This window comes from Lutra lutra, chromosome 5 (assembly GCF_902655055.1).
Source record: "Lutra lutra chromosome 5, mLutLut1.2, whole genome shotgun sequence".
In the NCBI taxonomy this organism is placed as follows: domain Eukaryota; kingdom Metazoa; phylum Chordata; class Mammalia; order Carnivora; family Mustelidae; genus Lutra; species Lutra lutra.
This window is the reverse complement of record NC_062282.1, coordinates 80,070,331-80,091,888: the sequence shown is the minus strand read 5'-3', so window position 1 is coordinate 80,091,888 and position 21,558 is coordinate 80,070,331. Positions and strand designations below refer to the sequence as shown.

The window sequence follows — 21,558 nt, the reverse complement described above, 5'->3', positions numbered from 1 at the left end:
AATTTGGCCTTTGGGGCGCCTGGGTGGCTCAGTGGCTTAAAGCCTCTGCCTTCAGCTCGGGTCATGATCTCAAGGTCCTGGGATCGAGCCCCACATCGGGCTCTCTGCTCAGCGGGGAGCCTGCTTCCCCCTCTCTCTCTCTCTCTGCCTGCCTCTCTGCCTACTTGTGATCTCTGTCTGTCAAATAAATAAATAAAATCTTTAAAAAAAAAAAAAAAGAATTTGGCCTTTGATCTCAGTGCAGGTCTTTTTTTTTTTTTTTTTAAAGATTTTATTTATTTATTTGACAGACAGAGATCACAAGGAGGCAGAGAGGCAGGCAGAGAGAGAGGAAGGGAAGCAGGCTCCCTGCTGAGCAGAGAACCCGATGCAGGGCTTGATCCCAGGACTCTGAGACCATGACCCGAGCCGAAGGCAGAGGCTTAAACCACTGAGCCACCCAGGCACCCCAGTGCAGGTCTTGATCTCAGAGTCATGAGTTCAAGCCCCATGTTGGATGCCATGCTGGGCATGGAGCCTACTTTAAAAGGGGAAAAAAAAAGGAAGGGACTAACATACAGGTAAAGTATGTTAACCATGCACTTTACTATAAATAGACCTGTAAAATAGATATATAATGTGAGTCCCACATGTAATTTCAGATTTTCTGGCAGCCACAGAAAAAGGCAAAAAGAAAAAAGCAAAAAGAAACATGTGAAATTAATTTTAATAATAATTTAGGTAATCCAATATACGACAAGATTTTAGTATGTAATACATATAACAGCATTAATGGGATGTGTTATATTGTTCTTAACACTAAGTTGGACTCCAGTGTATGTTTTACATTTATAGCACATCTCAATATATATGCTAAATTTTTGTTAAAAAATAGTTGGGGTATATTTAAAGATTTTATTTGTTTTAAAGAGAATATGAGTGCATGGGGAAGGGGTTGGGTGGGGAGTAGAGGAGGGACAGAGGCAGAGGAGGAGGATGGGGCAGGCTCCACACTGAGTGTAGAGCCCTACATGTTGCTCCATCTGACAACCCTGAGGTGACCTGAGCTGGAACTGAGAGTTGGATGCTTAACTGACTGAGTTACCCAGGCGCCCGAAGTTGAAGTATATTTAGATTTGATAAAATTTATGGGTGAAAGTAGATTCACATATCCAGGATATTCCAAACATACTTAAGTTTAATAATAATAATAATAATAGTAATAATAATGTATTAGTTTTAAAATTTAAATTTATTTAAAATTAAATACAATTTGGGGCACGTGGGTGGCTCAGTCAGTTAAGTGTCTGACTCTTGATCCCAGGGTCCTGAAATTGAGCTCCACCCAGTGTAGGAACTGCTTCTTAAACAGCTGCCAGCCAGTCTTCTTATTTTAGGCTCCTCCTCCTTCCAGCCCCCATTTCCATAGGTACTTCATGATGCTAATTCTTGTTGCCTTTTGATAGTCTTTAAATATAATTACAATTGGTTATTGTGTTTTCAGCTTTCTTAGGTCTTTTGGGTTTACCATTAGTCTATTTCCCAGCTTCAAAATTTGGTTGAAGTTGTGCTGTTCTTACTCTTCCCAACCTGATAGTCTCCTTCCTTCCATCATTGTTTTCTTTCCAAAAAGAATCTTTTTCTGTAGATTTAGAAGGTTTTCAAAAGGGGAGAAATTAGGTGCTTTGTTCAGTCTACTGTCTTTTATCTAATATTTCCTATTAATCTGTATTCATGAGCAGATTTTAATTTTTTTTTTAAAGATTTTATTTATTTATTTGACAGAGATCACAAGTAGGCAGAGAAGCAGGCAGAGAGAGATAGGAGGAAGCAGACTCTGCCGAGCAGAGAGCCCGATGCGGGGCCCGATCCCAGGACCCTGGGATCATGACCTGAGCCGAAGGCAGAGGCTTCAACCCACCGAGCCACCCAGGCACCCCAGATTTTGATATTTTTAAAAAGATTTAGTTTAGGGGAAATCTTTAGATTTCTGCCTACTTGTGATCTCTGTCAAATAAATAAATAAAATCTTAAAAAAAAAAAGATTTCGTCTAGTACATATGCTTCTTTCAGTATCTATATATAGTTAAAGGTTTTAGAGGAAGACTCAGGAGCGACAGGAAGATGAAGTATTTAGTCCCAACAGGTTAGGAGAGGAAGGGTTTGGTTTGGGGGTTTGGGGGCAGAAGAGAATTGACAGCAGGCAAGGAGAATGGTGAGAGTAGAAGCATTAAGAGACAGGTAGGGTGATGAGAGAAAATGACAAAAGCTTGGGCATCTGGGGGGTGAGGCACAAATACAGCTCCAGGAGCATTTATCTTCCTGGATACCCCTATTTTTAGTCATTTATACGTTTTATGATCTGGGAATTCTTGTTCTTTATCTCAGAATCCACAGCACAACTAAGGATATAATTAAAATACTGAGTAAAGCTTACTGTTTGCAAGCATAGTATACAGAGATCTATAAGAAAAACGCATAATAGTAAGTAAACAATACACCCTCAGTACAGTCTAGCAGCGGTCTACATTTCAGTAATTGAATTGAGCTTGCTCTTGGGGTGTTTTGTTGGGTTTTGAAACAGAATTTTGCCTATAGGGTGATTCGCTTTGCTGGTAGTTGCTGCCCTCTGTTGGACATTTTGGGAAAGTTCAACTTTGATCCTGTAGGCATCATTTTTGCTGTCCATACTCAAACTGAGCGCTAAAGTGTGGATAATTTTTTTAAAGTAATTAAATCTGTTTTTAGTAATGCACCAAAGAAAGCAAGAGAATGTGGTATCTTCCTTATTATGAAAAGATATATTCACTTTTGTTTCTAAAGGCAAGAGTATGGGCCTTAAATGGGAACAAGGCAGAAGAATTTGGGGAATGCAAAGATTTTAGGCTTTGGAATCTGAAGACTAGAGTTCATACCCAGCTTGTTTCTGATCACGTGACCTCAGTGATTTACTCTACCTGTCTAGGCTTCAGTTTTTTTCATTGACACAATGAATTGATTTCAGAGTTTTTTCAGGGCTCTTGGCAGTTTAGGAAAGCAGTCCCAGATTATGGTATCTGTTCGTAGGAAATACAATGACTAAGTCTCAGGCTCTGCCCTGAAGGAACTTAGTCTGGAAAGGAGCAGAGGAGGCGGACAGTCAAAAGACAACTGTAATCACAACCAGTGCCACGAGACAGACAAGCACCTATTATAGTGGAAACATAAGGAGAGGTACTTGTCCAATTAGAGTTGGTATCCTACTGCAGGGCCTGTTGGAGTTAGCCTTGAAAGCAAAGTCAAGACTGAGGGAAGGAGCAGCCTAAGGAAAGTCTGGGGTGGTGAGACAGCAAGATCTGTTTGTGGACCTGTAGCTCGTTCAGGATGCCCAGAAGATAGAGTTTGAAGTAGAGGGTTTGTGACAGTTGGGAGCCATTGAAAGGTTTTAAATGAGGAAGTACTGTGGACATTGTGGCATTTTAGAAAGATTACCCTTGAATACAGTATGGAGAATGGATTGGTGTAAGGTAGACCTGACTGGAGGCAGGGAGATCAGTTAAGAAGCTTTTGCAGTAAGTCGAGCAGGAGATAATAATGGCAAAAGCTTACATAGTGGTAGTAGGGATGAACAGAAGAGAAATGAAACTAGGCAGAAGGAACCGGTTGCTGGTTTCCTTTTCTTTAACTTAGCCTGCAGCTGTGAGCAATCCAACTGGCACTGATTCATTAGCCCCAGGTTCTGTTCCCTGTGTTACATCCATCCCAGAATTGTTAGGGTTGTTGCTTGGTTCTGAAGGAACATTTTGAGTTTGGAGGACAAGTTTCTGGAAGCAGTTACTCTAGGTGCACTTAAGTTTAATCTTGGCAGTGGTTAAATTGTACATACTCATCCTTTTTGTAGCTTGTTTCCCCTGTGAATAAGGATGGTGACAAAAGGAAGTGTTAGTCTCCTTCAGTGTTGCTGCCTGCTTTGCCATCCTTCTGCCTTCTCTCCCCAGTAAGAGGCACACACAAAGTAACTATAAATTCTGTTGATGCTGAGCAAGGTTCTTAAAGCTTCAGGTTTGTGATTAGCCCTCAGTCAGTGGAAGCTTGACCTCCTCTGGACCATGGAGGGAAAAGTTGATTCACTATTTAACCAGATATAATCAAAGTCTGACGTGGGGAACATGAACATAATGGTAGAGATTTTTTCTTATCCGGAAAAAGGTTAGTAAAATAGCTCTGTGGCAGGGTGAGAGCTAGTTTTTCTTTCTTTCTTTTCTTTTTTTTTTTTTTTTTTGTTTTGTTTTGTTTTGTGGGGGAGAATTTTTTTTTTTTGATAAAGATTTTATTTATTTATTTGACAGACAGAGATGACAAGCAGGCAGAGAGGCAGGCAGAGAGAGAAAGAAGAGGAAGCAGGCCCCCCCACTAAGCAGAGAGCCCAGTATGGGCCTGATCCCAGGACCCTGGGATCATGACCTGAGCTGAAGGCAGAGGCTTAACCCACTGAGCCACCCAGGTGCCCCCCCTTTTTAAAGATTTTATTTATTTATTTGACGGGGAGAGAGACAGCAAGAGAGGGAACACAAGCAGGGGGAGTGGGAGAGGGAGAATCAGTTTTCCTGCTGAGCAGGGAGCCCGATTCAGGGCTCCATCCCAAGACTCTGGGACCATGACCTGAGCCGAAGGCAGTTGCTTAATGACTGAGCCACCCAGGCGCCCCTAGTTTTTCATTAGTTGAGGAAGGTTAGTCAAGAGGCCTTTGCTATATATATTGTAAAAACATTAAGATAAAGAAGTACGGTTTAAAATTAGGTATTAGGACAAAGAATTCTGCTTTATCATCCCTGCTATTTTTTTTAAGTACAGCATGTATATGGAAGAGAACATAAAACACAGAATTATTTTTTATTTTTAAAGATTTTATTTATTTATTTGACAGAGAGAGATCACAAGTAGACAGAGAGGCAGGCAGAGAGAGAGAGAGAGAGGGAAGCAGGCTCCCCGCTGAGCAGAGAGCCCGATGCGGTACTCGATCCCAGGACCCTGAGATCATGACCTGAGCCGACGGCAGCGGCTTAACCCACTGAGCCACCCAGGCACCCAAAACACAGAATTATTAAACCAAACACCCACGTAATGATCATCCGTGTCGAAAAATAAATATTATGTGGGGCACCTGGGTGGCTCAGTGGGTTAAAGCCTCTGCCTTCGGCTCAGGTCATGATCCCAGGGTCCTGGGATCGAGCCCCGCATTGGGCTCTCTGCTCAGCGGGAAGCCTGCTTCTCCCTCTCTCTCTCTGCCTGCCTCTCTGCCTACTTGTGATTTCTGTCTGTCAAATAAATAAATAAAATCTTAAAAAAAAAAAGAAAAAAAAAGAAAAATAAATATTGTGAGCACCTCAGAAGCCCCTTTGTCCCCTTACGCAGGCACAACTTGTCCACTCAGCCCAACTAAGCATGGTTTTGACATTTGTGATAATCATTCGTTTATAATTTTACCTCCTAAATAATAATATAGTTGGCATGTTTTTAAGCTGAATATGAAAGAAATAACTCATTTAGTTTTAATGTTTGTGAGTTCATTTAATTTCTCTGTGTAATTGTTCCCCATTGTACATGGTACCAGGTTACCCATTCTACTCTTTTTTTTTTTTTAAAGATTTTATTTATTTATCAGAGAGAGAGAGGGAGAGAGAGCGAGCACAGGCAGACAGAATGGCAGGCAGAGGCAGAGGGAGAAGCAGGATCCTTGCAGAGCAAGGAGCCCGATGTGGGGCTCGATCCCAGGACACTGGGATCATGACCTGAGCCGAAGGCAGCTGCTTAACCAACTGAGCCACCCAGGAGTCCCCCCATTCTACTCTTGATGGCTCTTTGGATTGTTCTCTGTTTTAGATATTGTTATAGTTTTGCTGTGATCATTCTTGTTACATATATCCTGGTACATACATGCAAGTTTCTGCAGGATAGATTTATAGAAATTGATGTGTTGAGTTGTATATGTGTGTATTTAACTTTATTAGATAATGCCATGCTGTTTTCCACAGTGGCCATAGCAATTTACATTACTGCTGACTGTGTGAGAGCTCCCGCCGCTCTCCAACCAGACAGACAAGAAAATGTTTGCCATCTGTGAGAGTGTGAAGCGATATCTCACTGTGGTTTTAGTTTGCATTCCCTCGTTTACTGATGAAGTTGAGCATGTTTCATATGCATAGTGGTCATCTTAGAGTCCTTGAGATTCTCTACTTGTTTTCCCCACCAAAGAGTCATATGTTAGTGACCTTGAAACTCCTTCATGCCCCTTACATGGGAGAATGTGGTAAGGAATAGTTTGCTGAAATCTTTAGGTTGTAGGAAGTACCTTAGATCCTTTCAACTTACTGTTTTTCTCCTCCCAACCCATTTGGTGTTGGGGAATTCCACTGATCTATCTTCTTTTTCTTTTCCCTCCTTTTTCTTGTTTCCTAGACTCTGAAGCGGCTCATGGCAGATGAGGTAAGGAAATTTTGTTCAGCATGTGCATGTACCAGCTCATTTCCTCCACTGTGATATTTACCACTTGTCATAACTTTGACTTTCTATAACTTGAAATGGTGATGTTGGTTCTGTTCTCAGAACCTCCCCAGATTTTTTCCGAACTCTTTGCTCTGTGTTTGGCCCATTGCATGCATCCCCCTGGGACATTTCATTGGCTTCCAAGGGTAGCCACATTCTTTAAACTCATAACTGACTTGCAGTCTGAATGCTACTCCCATCGCTTGAAATCCACAATGCTTAAAGATACTTACTGTTATTTTCAAACAGGTAGAGCTAACAAACTTCAGCTTATTGGTGGCTCTTTGGTTTGAGCATCTGTACTGAGGTTTGGGGAATGGGTCATGAGTCTTGGGTTGGCAGAGAGACAGCATATCTACCCCTGTAGTACACTGTATTCTTTGCAAAGGGGATTTTGAAGACTGTATATTGAACTTTTGCTGCCTCTATAACACAGGGGCTTTGGAGTGTACAGAAGAAATGTACATGAAGTGTACAGAAAGTAATGGTTCCTGGTTTTAAGGCATTTACTTGTTTATTCTTTATGACCTATACCTACTAAAATCTGTGTTCATACTCACCTCTGGAAGGGAGGGACCCTCTGAAGGAAACAAATGGCATTTTACTGAGCAAACTCTATATGTGAGGTGTTTTCAGTTCTGTATTGCTGAAGGGCTTAGAAATGATCAGAGAACTCAAGAACAAGGTATTCTCTTTGTAGAGAAGTTTCAAATCTTAATACTTCAGTCTTCTTACTTCTGGATGAAGATGAGAGTACAGAATGAGTATACTAAATTAGGTAAGAGATTTCTTGTTTTAATGTTAGAAGAATCTTAAGTGCCCACAAACCAGAGGAACCATGCACGTATAAGAAGTTAGAGAGTTGACTACTTCATGTGTGGTTTGTTGTGTGAATGAAAATGGATCGCTAATAATTTTTTCTCTTTCTCAGCTGGAGAGATTTACCAGCATGAGAATTAAGAAGGAGAAGGAAAAGCCCAATTCTGCTCATAGAAATTCTTCTGCATCATACGGGGATGACCCCACAGCACAGTCATTGCAAGATATTTCAGATGAGCAAGTTCTAGTACTCTTTGAACAGATGCTGGTAAGTTTTCCACCCCAAAACTGCTTTTTTTCTGAAAATGCATTTGTGGGCCTGCTGGGCACTCTTTTGGGCATGATCCCCCTTAATTAGCCCTTAATTACAAAGAATTTCGGGTTTAACAGAGAATGTCTTTTTTTTTTTTTTTTTAAAGATTTTATTTATTTATTTGTCAGAGAGAGCGAGGGAGAGAGAGCGAGCACAGGCAGACAGAATGGCAGGCAGAGGCAGAGGGAGAAGCAGGTTCCCTGACGAGCAAGGAGCCCGATGCGGGACTCGATCCCAGGACGCTGGGATCATGACCTGAGTCGAAGGCAGCTGCTTAACCAACTGAGCCACCCAGGCGTCCCAACAGAGAATGTCTTAATAGTCCTATTAACAAAGGTACTAAATATACAAGCACCAGTCCATAGATGGAAATCAATGAGTTAGACTTGGACATATCTAATGGATGCCCACCTTGTTAATGTCCTTCGGCACAACAGTATGTTAACCACAAAGACCTTAGGTAAGTGGACCAACTCATGTGGTGGTGTGGAGACCACTTTTGGGTTAGCTAGGGTGGGTAAAGTTTTAAAGCATTTGCAATCAATTTTATATGAAAGGAGACTGAGACATGGAAAGTCATCATTTACCCACGGTCTTCTATTTAGTGGTGAATCTGGAGAGATAATTCTGGTGCTGTAATTCCTAGAAGACCTTTAAAGATTGTGGATGAAGTCAGTTGAGTAATGAAATGCACAGGGATGTGACTTGATTTCATGTCCTCCGTGAGGGACACTGAGTGAGCAGGACACTCAGTGAATGCACAGTAGTGCTAATAGGTCTGGGAAAGTTGTGAGTACATGGTTCCAAGGTTTCCTATGACCTATATATTGCCTTGATAGATGATCTCAGATTCAAACAGAGATTAGCGGCAGGCCTAACTTAATAAAAGCATGGGCGTAAAATTCTTAACACTGGGCCTGGTATATAATAAACACTCAGCCAGTACTATTATTCTTTTTCACTATAGATTTCAGTTTGTCTCTCAGTCCAAGTGCTGTGAGAGCCTAAGACCATCTTTTGGGCTTGGATTGCAAATGTACATGTTTTCAGGGCCAAGAAGGCAGGAACAATAAGTTAAGCCAGATAGCAAGTGATGAAAAGGAGGAGGGACTGTGGTCAAATGCAGAAGGACTTCAGGTGTTTTTGTTAAGAGGGCCAGGCCACAGTTCAATGCCGGTAGCTTCTGTAGCACTCCAGTTGGAAATGCCCAGTAGTACCGGATATTTCTGTTTTTCTAAAGAAGTCATAAATCTTCAATTCTTGAAAAACAGCAATTGTTTAATAGTATCAACTATTATAGATAGCATTCAGATTTTACCAGTTGGTCATTTTCTTTAAAAAACTGTTCATTCAGGGGTGCCTGGGTGGCTCAGTGGGTTAAAGCCTCTGCCTTCAGCTCAGGTCATGATCCCAGGGTCCTGGAATTGGGCCCCTTGTCGGGCGCTCTGCTCAGCAGGGAGCCTGCTTCCTCCTCTCTCTCTGCCTGCCTCTCTGCCTACTTGTGATCTCTGTCTGTCAAATGAATAAAAATAAAATAAAATAAAATAAAACTGTTCATTCAAATCACAATTCCACATAAAGTCCCTTGTACTAATGTTCTTTTAAGTTTTATTTCATCATAGGTTTTTGTCCGTCTCTTTTATCCTTGATATCACTATAAAAAATTGGTGGAGGAAACTGACCCATAGAGTTATGCAGAATCTGAAATTTGATGATTGCATCCTTTATATAAAGTCTTCCAGATTTAAAATGTTGAACTAGCTAAGCAAAACGTACCGTGTCTTTGGGTCTGATTCAGCCTGAAGGCCCCCACTTTGCAACTTCTGTGTTCAGTATATATGTAAAAGGAGGAAAAAAGCACCAGGAATTGAGTCAGAAAAACATCACACTTGTTTTACTATTTAGGGACAGTGTTTCCTTCTCTTTCTCTCTCTCACACACACACACACACACCTGGAGACAGAGAAGAACTGGAATGTATCCGTTTTTCCCCTACCCTTTCCCCATGTCAAATAATATTTTGAACTTACTGGGTTAAATTTGTGCTCACTGAGGCAGTGGGCTCAGACACATGGCCGTACACGTAACAGGCTCAAGTTGAGCTTTTTCCTCAATACCACATCCAAGTTACATCTGTTTGAGGGACTTTATTACAGGATTTCTAGTTCTTTCTTCGTGGGAAAGGAGTTTGTACAGAGACTGAGTTAACCAGTGCTAATGGGTGTTTACACCCTAGAGTGGTGCAGATCTTATGGGTTTGGAAGATGCTGGTCATCCAGAAGAGATTGTTAAGACCATCCCAAGTACAAAAAACATAATCTGTCCTTTTGTTTCAGTAAAAAAAATAGAATTTTCATCTAGCTTAAGAGTATATATTTGTTAGGAAAAACATTGTGTATAAAAGTGTTTGTAGGAATTTAGGCTAAAATGTTAACCATTAACATCCCTGAGGAATTTTCATAATCTTAAATCTCAAGCGATCAGGAAAGTTTACTGATTCAGTAAGCATTTAATGTGTTTAACTTTGACTAAGTATACTAAATATTAAACACTGAAAACTTGTAAGGAATTTGATGCAGTTTTATTTTCTTCCCTTTTTTTCCCCCTCTGTCTACTAGTTGGATATGAACCTGAATGAGGAGAAACAGCAGCCTTTGAGGGAGAAGGACATAATCATCAAGAGGGAGATGGTGTCCCAATACTTGCACACGTCTAAGGCTGTGAGTCCTGGGGCAGGTACCCATGCCATGGGACACTCTGCCCTTATCTTGGACCTGTTTGCTTTACCAGTGTTGTAGAACATTTTATGTCTACACCAGTCTTATTTTATTCTGTCATATACTCATGTTTTACTGTATTCAAGTTACTGTTATTAAGATACTTTTTACTTCATTCAGTCTTCATGAAGTGTGTGTGGGGAATGAGATGGGAAATTCTGAGTCCCACAGAATTTGGTGCTATGTATGATGTGTGTTTGGCTTGATATTCAAAAGGTAATGACTAATGCTAGTCCAGTTTATGACTGCGTCCAGTATTGACTGATCTTCCCGTATGTTCCTGTCTAGGGCATGAGCCAGAAGGAGAGCTCTAGGTCTGCTATGATGTACATTCAGGAGTTGAGGTCAGGCTTGCGGGATATGCCTCTGCTCACCTGCCTGGAATCCCTTCGTGTCTCCCTCAATAACAACCCTGTCAGGTGAGGATTCTGAGGCTGTAACAAGAGTGAGATCCCAGGGTTAGGATTTATTGGTGGGTATCGAAGATCAGAGGAGCGAGGATGTTTGAGAGTTCTGGATTGGGGGTAAAGAGTTGCTTGGGTGGATAAATATTGATTTAATATTGCATTGTCTCTGTCGATTCCTTATAGCTGGGTGCAAACATTTGGTGCTGAGGGCCTGGCCTCTTTATTGGATATCCTTAAACGACTCCATGATGAGAGAGAGGAGACTCCTGGGTGAGGACTTCCAACTTCTGACATATTTTCGGTGGAGGGTAGTAGGGGACTTGGCTGTTTGCTCTATAGGAGAAAATGGCACTAAAATGGGAAATGTAGACTAGGAGAATATGCTGTTAGTTGCAAAGAGGGTTTGTCTTTGGGCAAACTAGAGGATGAGTGATGATTACAGATATAGCAAAGGGAAGAGGAACACAGTGGATAACATAGGCTGTGGACCACATAAGATTGTGGGTTTGCCAGCATAGGTTCTCACCCAATCTGGAAGTGGGGTCAACATTCATTCAGAGCTCCCTTGGGACCCATTCTGGGTTATATCCCATTCAAAAGTCTTAAAATATTCTTGATAAATTTGGTACTAATTTTCTGACAGTCTTCAGGGTTGGAATAGTTCTTGGGATATCTTGGACTGTCTTAGGCTACCTTGAAGTCAGCCTGACCCAAAGTGACTTCTCTACTTCTTATGATCTTTCCAAAACCAAACATAGGGCCCCTACCTCCTGAATGGACAGGCTTGAAGCCTTTGACTTAGTGAGGCAGGCAATAATAGATGGGATATACTCCTGATCAAATTTAGCACTTAGAAGCCTGAAGGGAGTTAAACAAAAGATTTTTTTTTTTTTTTAAAGATTTTCTTTATTTGTCAGAGAGAGAGAGGGAGAGAGAGCAAGCACAGGCAGACAGAATGGCAGGCAGAGGCAGAGGGAGAAGCAGGCTCCCTGATGAGCAAGGAGCCCGATGCAGGACTCGATCCCAGGACGCTGGGATCATGACCTGAGTCGAAGGCAGCTGCTTAACCAACTGAGCCACCCAGGCGTCCCTAAACAAAAGATTTTAATGTAGTACTAAATTTTTGGATTACGAGAAGAGTAACCAGAGGTCTGATGATGGCAGTTCCTCTCATCTGCTTGTTTTTGTCAGTGTTTCAAGGCAAATTGCTATGTCCTAGAATTTACTCAGCTACTAGTTGGGGATGTTCCAAAGACCTGTGTGTTCAAGATTGAAAAGTCAAATGGGAGAGGGGTATACAATAAAGGGAACTAATGAAGTATGTCTTCTACACACAGAAGCTACGATAGCCGTAACAAGCATGAGATCATCCGTTGCTTGAAAGCGTTTATGAACAACAAGGTGAGATTTTTCCCATTCTCATTCCAACCGTCATCATGACCCCTGTTCTTTGTTTTCTATTGGTAAACTCTAAAAAGGACCTAGGAATATAAAGTTCAAGACTGTTAGCTTTTCCTTTTAGTATTACAGCTTTTTGATGGCCACATATGTATGTTTCTGTGGACCTTTTTTTTCCCAGTTCTGATGTCTGTTTCAGAAGGTAGGCTCATTTTCTTTCCTATTTTTATACTTTGTTTTGCTAATTCTTGAATTTCCTAATCTGTATTTATTATTTTTGGAAGATTTATTTTCTGTTTGTTTGTTTTCCATACTCCTCCTACTGTAGAATGCACTGTAGAATCAAGCTACCTTACCCTTCCTCCTTCCCTGCTTCTTTTCTTTGATTTGTTCTTTCCTTCCTTCCTTCCCTCCTTCCTTTCTCCCATTTAAACTCTGGGATCTCACAGTTGTTTGCTCCAGAGTGCAGATCTGTCTTCCTCATTATTTAATTTTGTTAAATTTACTTACCCCCATTGGATGCGAGAGGCATTTGAAAGAAATGTAAGAATCAAAGTTTTTTTTTTTTTTTTTTTGAAGGCCTGGAATTGTGTTGTATCTAATGTAAAAGTGTATTGCTTCTCAGCCTTTTGGCTAAGATCAAGTGTTGTATCTAATATAAAATTGTGTTGTATTTATACTCATCCCTATTTAGCTATGCTGGGAAGAGGTCTCCTCCTGTATTAGTTTGCTGTGGCTGTTATAACAAAGCACTACAAACTGTGTATTAAACAACAGAAATTTATTGTCTCACAGTTCTTGGAGGCCCTAAATCCAAGTATTTAGGTATTTGGTAGTATTGAGTCCTTCCAAAGGCTGTGAGGGAGAGTGTATGTTCCATGCCTCTCTTCTGGCTTCTGGTAGCTTGCTGTCAGTCTTTGGCATTCCATGGCTTTTAGATGCCTCACCCTAGGGTCCGCCTTTGTGTTCACAAGGTGGTGGTCTCCTGTGCATGTCTGTGTTGACATGTTTCCTTGTTACGGGGACCACAGTCATATTGGATTAAGGGTCTACCCTACTCTAGTACGAGCTTGTTGTAACTTACCTAATCACATCTGCCAATGACCCTATTTCCAAATAAGGTCATATTCTGAGGTATTGGGGCTTAGGACTTCAACATAAGAATTTAGGGGGTCATCATTGAACCTATAACCACCCCTAACTTAGTCCTTGGTCAAATGCTGTCATCATTAAGCCTCCCTTCTCTATTCTTATCCTTCCAGTTTGGAATCAAGACCATGCTGGAAACAGAAGAAGGAATCCTACTGCTGGTCAGAGCCATGGATCCAGCTGTTCCCAACATGATGATTGATGCAGCTAAGCTGCTCTCTGCTCTTTGTATCTTACCACAGCCAGAGGACATGTATGTAACTGGGTTATAGCTCTTCTCTATTCTCTCTCTTTCTCTCTCCTTTTTTTTTTTTTTTTTTTTTAATAAGATGTATTTATTTGACAGAGAGACAGCAAGAGAGGGAACACAAGCAAGGGGAGTGAGAAAGGGAGAAGCAGGCTTCCCACTGAGCAGGGAGCCTGATGTGGGGCTCAGTCCCAGGACCCTGGGATCATGACCTGAGCCGAAGGCAGATGGTTAATGACTGAGCTACCCAGGCTCCACCAGGCCCCCTCCATTCTCTTTATGACCACCTTCCCTAGTCTAGAGGAAAATTGAGTTGAATGGGTGTCCACTTTATCTTAAATACTAGGTAAGACCAAGGCATGAACACTGAATCATAATTTTTTTTAAAAGTTTATTTATTTGTTTATTTTAAGATTTTATTTATTTATTTGACAGAGAGAGAGCACAAGTAGGCAGAGAGGCAGGCAGAGAGAGAGGGGGAAGCAGGCTCCCCGCTGAGCAGAGAGCCCGATGTGGGGCTCGATCCCAGGACCCTGGGATCATGTCCCGAGCCGAAGGCAGAGGCTTTAACCCACTGAGCCACCCAGGTGCCCCTGAATCATAATGTTTAAGAAGGTCTGTGAGGTGTTTGGCGCCGTCCTCAGCATACCGGTGGTTATCAGAGGGGTGATCTGCAAGGAAGGTGTCTGTTACTGTCTCTATCGCCTAAGGCAAGGGTTACGTTTACTTTGTTTTTTTAATTCAGAAGTAACACAACTTTATTTTTTAATTCAAACAGGAAAGAAACATATAAAGTGAAATTTAATAGCCTTATCCCTTCAGTAAATCCTTTTCTGCAGAGGCAACCAGTGTTAATGGCTTAGTTATAGTCTTATAGATTTTTTTTTCTTCCTAGCACAAATATTTCTTGGATTCTTGTATTTCTTGGATTCCAAGATGTTTTCTGTCGCTCCAAAAGATAGAATTTTAGAATTAAGGAACGATGGCTTATGCCTATAAAACGAATCACATGCAAAGAATAGATTTTTATTGCTGTGGAACAGTTTGGTTTAATAAAGACTAAATCATACCATTCATTTCTTTCCACCTTTTCTTTTTTTTTTTTTTTTTGTTAATTTAACAGTTGATCTTAAACAGCTTTCTATGTTGGTACTTAAAGATCTACCTTAACTTTACTGGCTGTTTAGCATTCCAAAGTATATATGTCCCATAATTTATTTAACAGTTTCCGTGTTGCTAGACATTTTAGGTGAAATTTTTTTTTTCTTAGCAGATTCTGGCCCTTGCTCTAGGTGATAAGAAGTTTTACTGTTATAAATGATGCCATAATGAACATCTTTGTACATACATTGTTTCACATTTACGCATTTATGTTGGATAGGTTTCTAGAAGTATGCCAAAAGTTATGTGCACTTAAAATTGATACTGTTATCTACCTTCCAAAAGTTATCCCAGTTTATACTCCATAGAACAGGTGTTCTTTTTTTTTTTTTTTTTTAATTGATCAGTTATTTAATTAGGTTCTTTGTAAGAAATTTAGAACACCAATTTGTGAGGGTAAACTCCATTTGTGAGAGAAAACACAGAGCGGAGGTAGCCCTGAAGCTGAGGAACAGCCTTGATTTTTGGCAGAATTTGTGAGTCCACAGCTTTCTGATCAACCTTGCGCTGCTCTGTAATCTCGTATTTCTCTTTCTCGGTGTCGAAGATCTCACCCTCCTGGTGTCTGGGCTTACGCAACTTCTTCTTGAAATAAGCATCAGTGAGATGTCTGGGGATTTTCACGCTGCTGATATCAATTTTGGTAGAAGTGGCAATGACGAATTTTTGGTGTGTTCTACGCAGAGGAACTCGATTGAGGGACAGAGGTCCAGTTACAAGTAGCAAGCCACTGCTCAGCTGCTTCAGGAAAACTACCCTCTTGCCTCTGTGGCGCCCAGTGAGGATGATCAAAATGGTCCCAGGGGTGATGCTAGCTCGCAGTTTTCTCACATGCTGACTGAAAGGTTTTTTGCCGTGGCTCAACAGCTTTCGAGGCACATCTTCAGTAGGATAATACCTAGGCATTTTGCGAAGTTTAACCACTCGGGTACCACCGTTCTTGTCACCACCAACTGGTTTTGTGACGGTAGCAAGAACCTTCTCCTTCTTTTTCTTTTCAACCCTGGATTTAGCTGCCGAATACTTCCTCTTGTACATGGCCTTTCTGGAATACATAGCCGATCGGGAGTACCTGCCAATTCCTCTGACTAGGACAGGGTTTCGGCTGCAGTGGGGCTTCCCCTTCTTCGGGGTTTTAGCCTTCTGGTTACCCTTCTTAGCCTTGCCACCGCCATCAGCCTTCTTGGCTTCAGGTTTCTTCTCCTTAGTATCCGGCTTCTTAGCTTTTTCGCCCGCCATCTTGCAAGATGGGAAAGAGAGAGAACAGGTGTTCTAATTTGGTATCCATAGAAGAGTCTAGGAATGGGTTTTAGGAAATAGATTTTTTTGAGGAGATTGTCCTTAGCTTTCACCAGATTCTGACCCCCAACCCTAGGTGATGAGGAGAATAATGGAAGTCTGGACAGTTGATAATGTTCTATTTTCTAACTGATCTGTGCCCCTGTATAATTTACTTCCTATGCCTGTCTGTGCCAGGGCACTTAGACATTTCTCTCCCTTTCCTTTTTCCTGGGCAGGAATGAAAGGGTTTTGACGGCGATGACAGAAAGAGCTGAGATGGATGAAGTGGAACGCTTCCAGCCATTGTTGGATGGATTAAAAAGTGGGACCTCCATTGCACTCAAGGCAAGTATATCCTCCAAAACTGTCCAAGAATAGAACTCAAGATGAAAGGACTTAGGTTCATTTGACCTTTTGATAGAACACATGGAATGGTTCCCAGCTGTAGGCATTCCTTGGAGATACTGCAGATTTGCTTCCAGAACATTAAAATAAAACCAGTATCTCAGTAAAGTGAGTTAAATGAATTTTTGGGTTTCCTAGTTTTATGCATGTAAAAGTTATGTTTACTCTATACCGTGGTTTATTAAGTGTAAATAACATTATGTCTACAACAATGTAGCCACCTTAATTAAATATTTTATTGCTTAAAAACGGTAACTATCTTATGAGCATTCAGCATGTCATAATCACTGATCACAGATGACCATGACAAGTAAAATAATAATGAAAAAGTTTGAAATATTCGGAGAATTACTAAACTACGACACAGAGACAAGAGTGAGTGAACAAGTGCTGTTGGAAAATTAGCACTGATAAACTTGCTTGACACAGGGTTGCCACAGACTTTCAATTTGTAAAAAAACAAACAAAAAAACCCCAAAACCATACTATATAGTGCAGTGTGACAAAGTGAAATGCAATGAAATGAGTTGCATCTGTATATGTTTTATATTTCAGGATTTGTTCTGAAGGGAAAATGATTATCCTTCTCTCCAAGAAGGCAGAGAAAGAGCAGCTTTCCTTATTATGAGATGGGGGAAAATGCATTCTCTCTATTTATATGCTAGGAAAGCCAAGGCTAAGAACAAAGTCTCCCCATCAAATCCTTGGAAGCATTTAGACCTCTGAGCTCTCCACACCTGGGCTCAAATCAGGTCTTACTGCTCTAATAGGAAGCTGTTCTTATCGTTTTGTACTGCATCTTCTACATATGCATGTAAAGAGAATGGAATCTTGATCCCTAGGAATCAGCAATGACACGCTTCCGAATTTTCTTACTTTAGGTGGGCTGTCTGCAGCTGATCAATGCTCTCATCACACCAGCTGAAGAACTTGACTTTCGAGTGCACATCCGAAGTGAACTGATGCGCCTGGGGCTGCATCAGGTGTTGCAGGTGAGCCACAGCTCTCCATTAGGACAGCCACGCTCTCATGGCCCCATCATCTCTAGTGTCACTTTGGTTTTCTGTTTAAGAACCAGGTTGAAAGGCTTGGGTTTCTAGCCAGCAGAGGACACTTCTGGGTTCCCTGACTTGTACTTTGGTTGTTGACAGGACCTTCGAGAGATTGAAAATGATGATATGAGAGTGCAATTAAATGTGTTTGATGAGCAAGGAGAAGAAGATTCCTATGACCTCAAGGGACGGCTGGATGACATTCGAATGGAGATGGAATATCCTTTTATAAACTGGGTTCAGGACACATGAGACATTCAGTGTAGATCCCTGTATGGAATGGTGTGGGGTGATGACTCAGAACAGGGCATCAGTCTGCGTATCTTCTCAGTAGATGAGGCAGGTGTCTTTTGATTGCTGTGGGCTTTATTTCGCTCAGCATGGACCAGAGATCTTTGGGTTCCTTGAAATGGAAGTAGCTATCAAAATAAGTATGGACCTCCTAGAATATGAAATCTTAGTTACTGTGGTGTAGAGCTGGTCTTTGGAGAATATGCATAAGCCAGGGGCAGGCTTGTGATTTTGCTTTCTTCTCTGTGTCCCTGAGACTGACAGAGGGAATGGTTTGGCTGCATACTGCTATTTGACACAAGTGACTTGTGTGCAGTTACCTTATCACTTCTGCCTACTGCTTCATCTCCAGGCCAAGTACTGGGAATCCTTTATCTTTGTGTATACCACCACCCAGCTCACTGTTCCTTCAGCCTAAGGAAGCTTATGGAGCTTAAAATTGGGGGTAATTTACAAGAGAGGCAGCTGTTAGAATAGAAGTGGCATCTTGTGACCTTTGCCAAGAGCAGGGCAGTCTACCTGTCAAACATGGTTTCTAAATATATGCTTTCCTTAGCTTCTTCCCCCTTTTCACCGACTTCAGTGATGTCTTCCAGATTCTCTTAAACACAGTGAAGGATTCAAAGGCAGAGCCACACTTCCTGTCCATCCTGCAGCACCTGCTCTTGGTCCGAAATGACTATGAGGCCAGGTAAGATGGTATACCTGTGAGAAGTATTGAATTTGAGCCTAAGTAGAGAGAGCAAAATCCTTAAATTCAAAGACTGTCTGTAAAGGGAAAAAGAAGAGACAAAGGCAAGGATTACAGTTCATTTTTAGTCACAGATATAAAAGGAGTTGTTAGTTGTCCTTTTAATCTGACTGAAAAGCATCCTTATGGAGGAGGTCAGACTATATAAGGTAAAATGTCCCTTTTTTGGAGAGAGGAGAGGTGAGGTGGGGTTATGATGATAGCAAAGTGAGGTACCCATTTCAGGTTCTTTCAGGTTGCCTCGAAGTAGAGGTTCAGGGGTAGTGCTATCTGTTACAGAAAGGCTTGAGCCAGCCTGAGTTTTAGATGGGAAATGATTGGCACCAGGAGGTAGATGGCAACAAGTTTTGATTACCTGAAGAAGATGGGTAGCTGTTGTACAATAGCGAGTTTCCTAACATGGCAGTGGATGTCTGCTAGTTTGATGAAAAGGTCTTTTCAGGAACACATCCCCTCAGGTCTCTCTCTTATCAAAGCAGTTAACTTTTCCTGATCCTGAATGCTTTGGAAAATTATATTTTGGTTTTCCTCTGATAGCCTTCTTCTCTTCTTCCATAGGCCACAGTACTATAAGTTGATTGAAGAATGTATTTCTCAAATAGTTTTGCACAAGAATGGGGCTGATCCTGACTTCAAGTGCCGGCACCTCCAGATTGATATTGAGGGGTTGATTGGTAAGTATGTTCTCCGATCTGTCTCCTTAAAACATTGCTCTGCCTTTCATGTTTTCTCTTTCTTCCAGTGAAATTTTCAGGAAAGGTATCTTTCTAGTCTCCAGGTATTTCCATTTTTGTCTTTAGGTGATAACAAACTTCTGTGCTAGGAACACAGAGACCTTTAGTTTACTGTTCTATAAATCTAAAATTTACCCATACTCAGACATCACCCTACCTTTTGAAGGGACTTTACCTATTATCTGTGATTCCTGCTGGTCTTACAGATTTCTTAAGTATCACTTGTGGGCGGGCACTCTCCAGGCCATCCAGCACGATGGCCTTATTGTATAACAAGCACTCAGAAATTGCCTGTTGAACTTAACTGAAAGATCCATTTCTTTGTCTAGAGCAGAACGTTAAGAAGGGTAATAAAAATAAGCAAATGGACAAAAGATTGTCCTTTGGTTATATTGAAGGATGGAGGTAGTGAGAGGGAAAGACAAGAGAACTGGGAGCTTCACTTACTTGACTCTTTCTTTTCAGATCAAATGATTGATAAAACAAAGGTGGAGAAATCTGAAGCCAAAGCTACAGAACTGGAAAAGAAGGTGTGTGTGTGTGTGGGTGTGAGAGATCAAACATTGAGGGCCTTTCTTTTTTATTTTCTTCTTTTTTTCTTTTTAAGGATTATGATATTTTTTCTGACATGTGAAACTGTTACCTGTGATATTTTGCAAGCATTCAGCCCCCAGTAGCAGTTCCTGGGGGAACCTTTCTGGCATAGGTTCGTCACTGGAGAAACTAATGTGGACGTGATGCGGAGGAGTTAGTGGTCCACAGTTTGGGAGCCCCTGGGTAGGACAGGAACAACAGATGACTCTCATGTATAACCGTTCCTGGGGTTTTGCTGGCATCTCAGGCCACTTACCCCAGAACAACAGGGACTGGAATATGTCTCAGTTCCTTTTTTCTCTTCAGTTGTTAGGACTTCTGTTGTGGTTGATAGGGTTTTGCTCCTAGAAGTGGTTGGGATTATACACCATAGCTGCTCTGGTGTAAATGTCTTAACAATGTTAAAAATTTGTAAAAAATTTTAGGTTTGTTCTTGTTGTTTTTGCCGCACCCCCCCCCCCTTTTATTTTAAGCAAGCGCAGGGGGCGGTGGGGAGAGGAACACAGGGAGAGGAAGAGAATCTTAAGCAGACTCCGTGCTGAGTGCAGAGCCTGACACAGGGCTCAATCTCACAATTCTGAGATCGTGACCTGAGATGCAGTCAAGAGTCGGGTGCTTGACTGACCGAGCCACCCAGGTGCCCTGTTTGTTTGTTTTTTAATTGAAATACAGTTGACACACAATGTTAGGTTAGTTGTAGGGGCACAACATAGTGATTTGACAAGTCTATACATTACACCATGCTCTGCACAAGTGTAGCTGCCGTCTGTCACCACACAACACTCTTATGATACGGTTCACTATATTCCCTCTGCTGTATCTTTCATTCCTGTGACTTACTCCATTTCTGGAAGCCTCTACCTTCCACTCCTTCACCCATTTTGCCCATCCCCCATCCCCATTCCGTCTGGCAAACACCTCTTTGTTCTCTATTTATCAGCTCATTTCTGCTTGTTTTTGTTCGTTCATTTGTTTTTTAAATTCCATGTATAAGTGAAATCGCAAAATATTTGTCTTAGGTTGTTTTATGTTTGTTTTTAGAACTCCCAAATTAGAGAGACTGGAAATAATCTCTGGTTCCCTCTTCTTTAACCCTGATTTTGATTCAAAATTATAGTGGCCTTTTTTCCCAGTCCTTTTCTGGGAAAGTGAGCTCTGTAAAGGATTGGGACAAAACAGTGAATTTTGGGGAATAACACTCTGCTTCTTCCTGGACAGTTTACTAGGAGCCTAATTCCTTTCTCCTTTAGTTGGACTCAGAGTTAACAGCCCGACATGAGCTACAGGTAGAAATGAAAAAGATGGAAAGTGACTTTGAGCAGAAGCTCCAGGATCTTCAGGGAGAAAAGGATGTCTTGAATTCTGAAAAGCAGCAGATTGCCACAGAGAAACAGGACTTGGAAGCAGAGGTTTCTCAGCTCACAGGAGAGGTAATGTCTGAGCAGGGAAGGCAGAGTGACCTGTGCACCATCAGCAGCCTAAGGATGGGCCTGTCTTGGAGCAGGAGTCAGTCATCTTACTCCTAGGGAAGGTTTACTTACCAATAGGTGATCTAGTTAGATGATGCATCTTTTAAAAATCATTTAAAAATCATCTTTACCAATAGGTGATAGCATCTTTTAAAAATCATTTACTGTAACACACAAGATAGAAAATTTGGAAAATAAATAATATA

The 21,558-nt window shown here is 41.3% G+C and overlaps 1 protein-coding gene and 2 pseudogenes across 7 annotated transcripts in view; 2 read left to right on the top strand and 1 right to left on the bottom strand.

Annotated features, from left to right (window-relative positions):
* DIAPH1 (diaphanous related formin 1) overlaps positions 1–21,558 on the top strand; it is a 97,410-nt gene that overhangs the window by 21,196 nt on the left and 54,656 nt on the right. For 4 of the 7 annotated variants that reach the window (XM_047730297.1, XM_047730291.1, XM_047730294.1 and 1 more), the window contains exons 2-15: positions 6,418–6,444; positions 7,436–7,591; positions 10,255–10,356; positions 10,702–10,832; positions 11,004–11,090; positions 12,158–12,221; positions 13,481–13,620; positions 16,293–16,401; positions 17,343–17,453; positions 17,613–17,731; positions 18,379–18,495; positions 19,114–19,229; positions 19,755–19,819; positions 21,134–21,313. In XM_047730297.1, the coding sequence (XP_047586253.1) occupies positions 6,418–6,444; positions 7,436–7,591; positions 10,255–10,356; positions 10,702–10,832; positions 11,004–11,090; positions 12,158–12,221; positions 13,481–13,620; positions 16,293–16,401; positions 17,343–17,453; positions 17,613–17,731; positions 18,379–18,495; positions 19,114–19,229; positions 19,755–19,819; positions 21,134–21,313 (1,524 nt within the window). The remainder of the gene's footprint in view (positions 1–6,417; positions 6,445–7,435; positions 7,592–10,254; positions 10,357–10,701; positions 10,833–11,003; positions 11,091–12,157; positions 12,222–13,480; positions 13,621–16,292; positions 16,402–17,342; positions 17,454–17,612; positions 17,732–18,378; positions 18,496–19,113; positions 19,230–19,754; positions 19,820–21,133; positions 21,314–21,558) is intronic. The other 3 variants (XM_047730293.1, XM_047730292.1, XM_047730290.1) reach the window with 2 other exon arrangements.
* Positions 12,832–12,981, top strand: LOC125101335 (uncharacterized; annotated as a pseudogene).
* Positions 15,117–16,044, bottom strand: LOC125100261 (60S ribosomal protein L6-like; annotated as a pseudogene).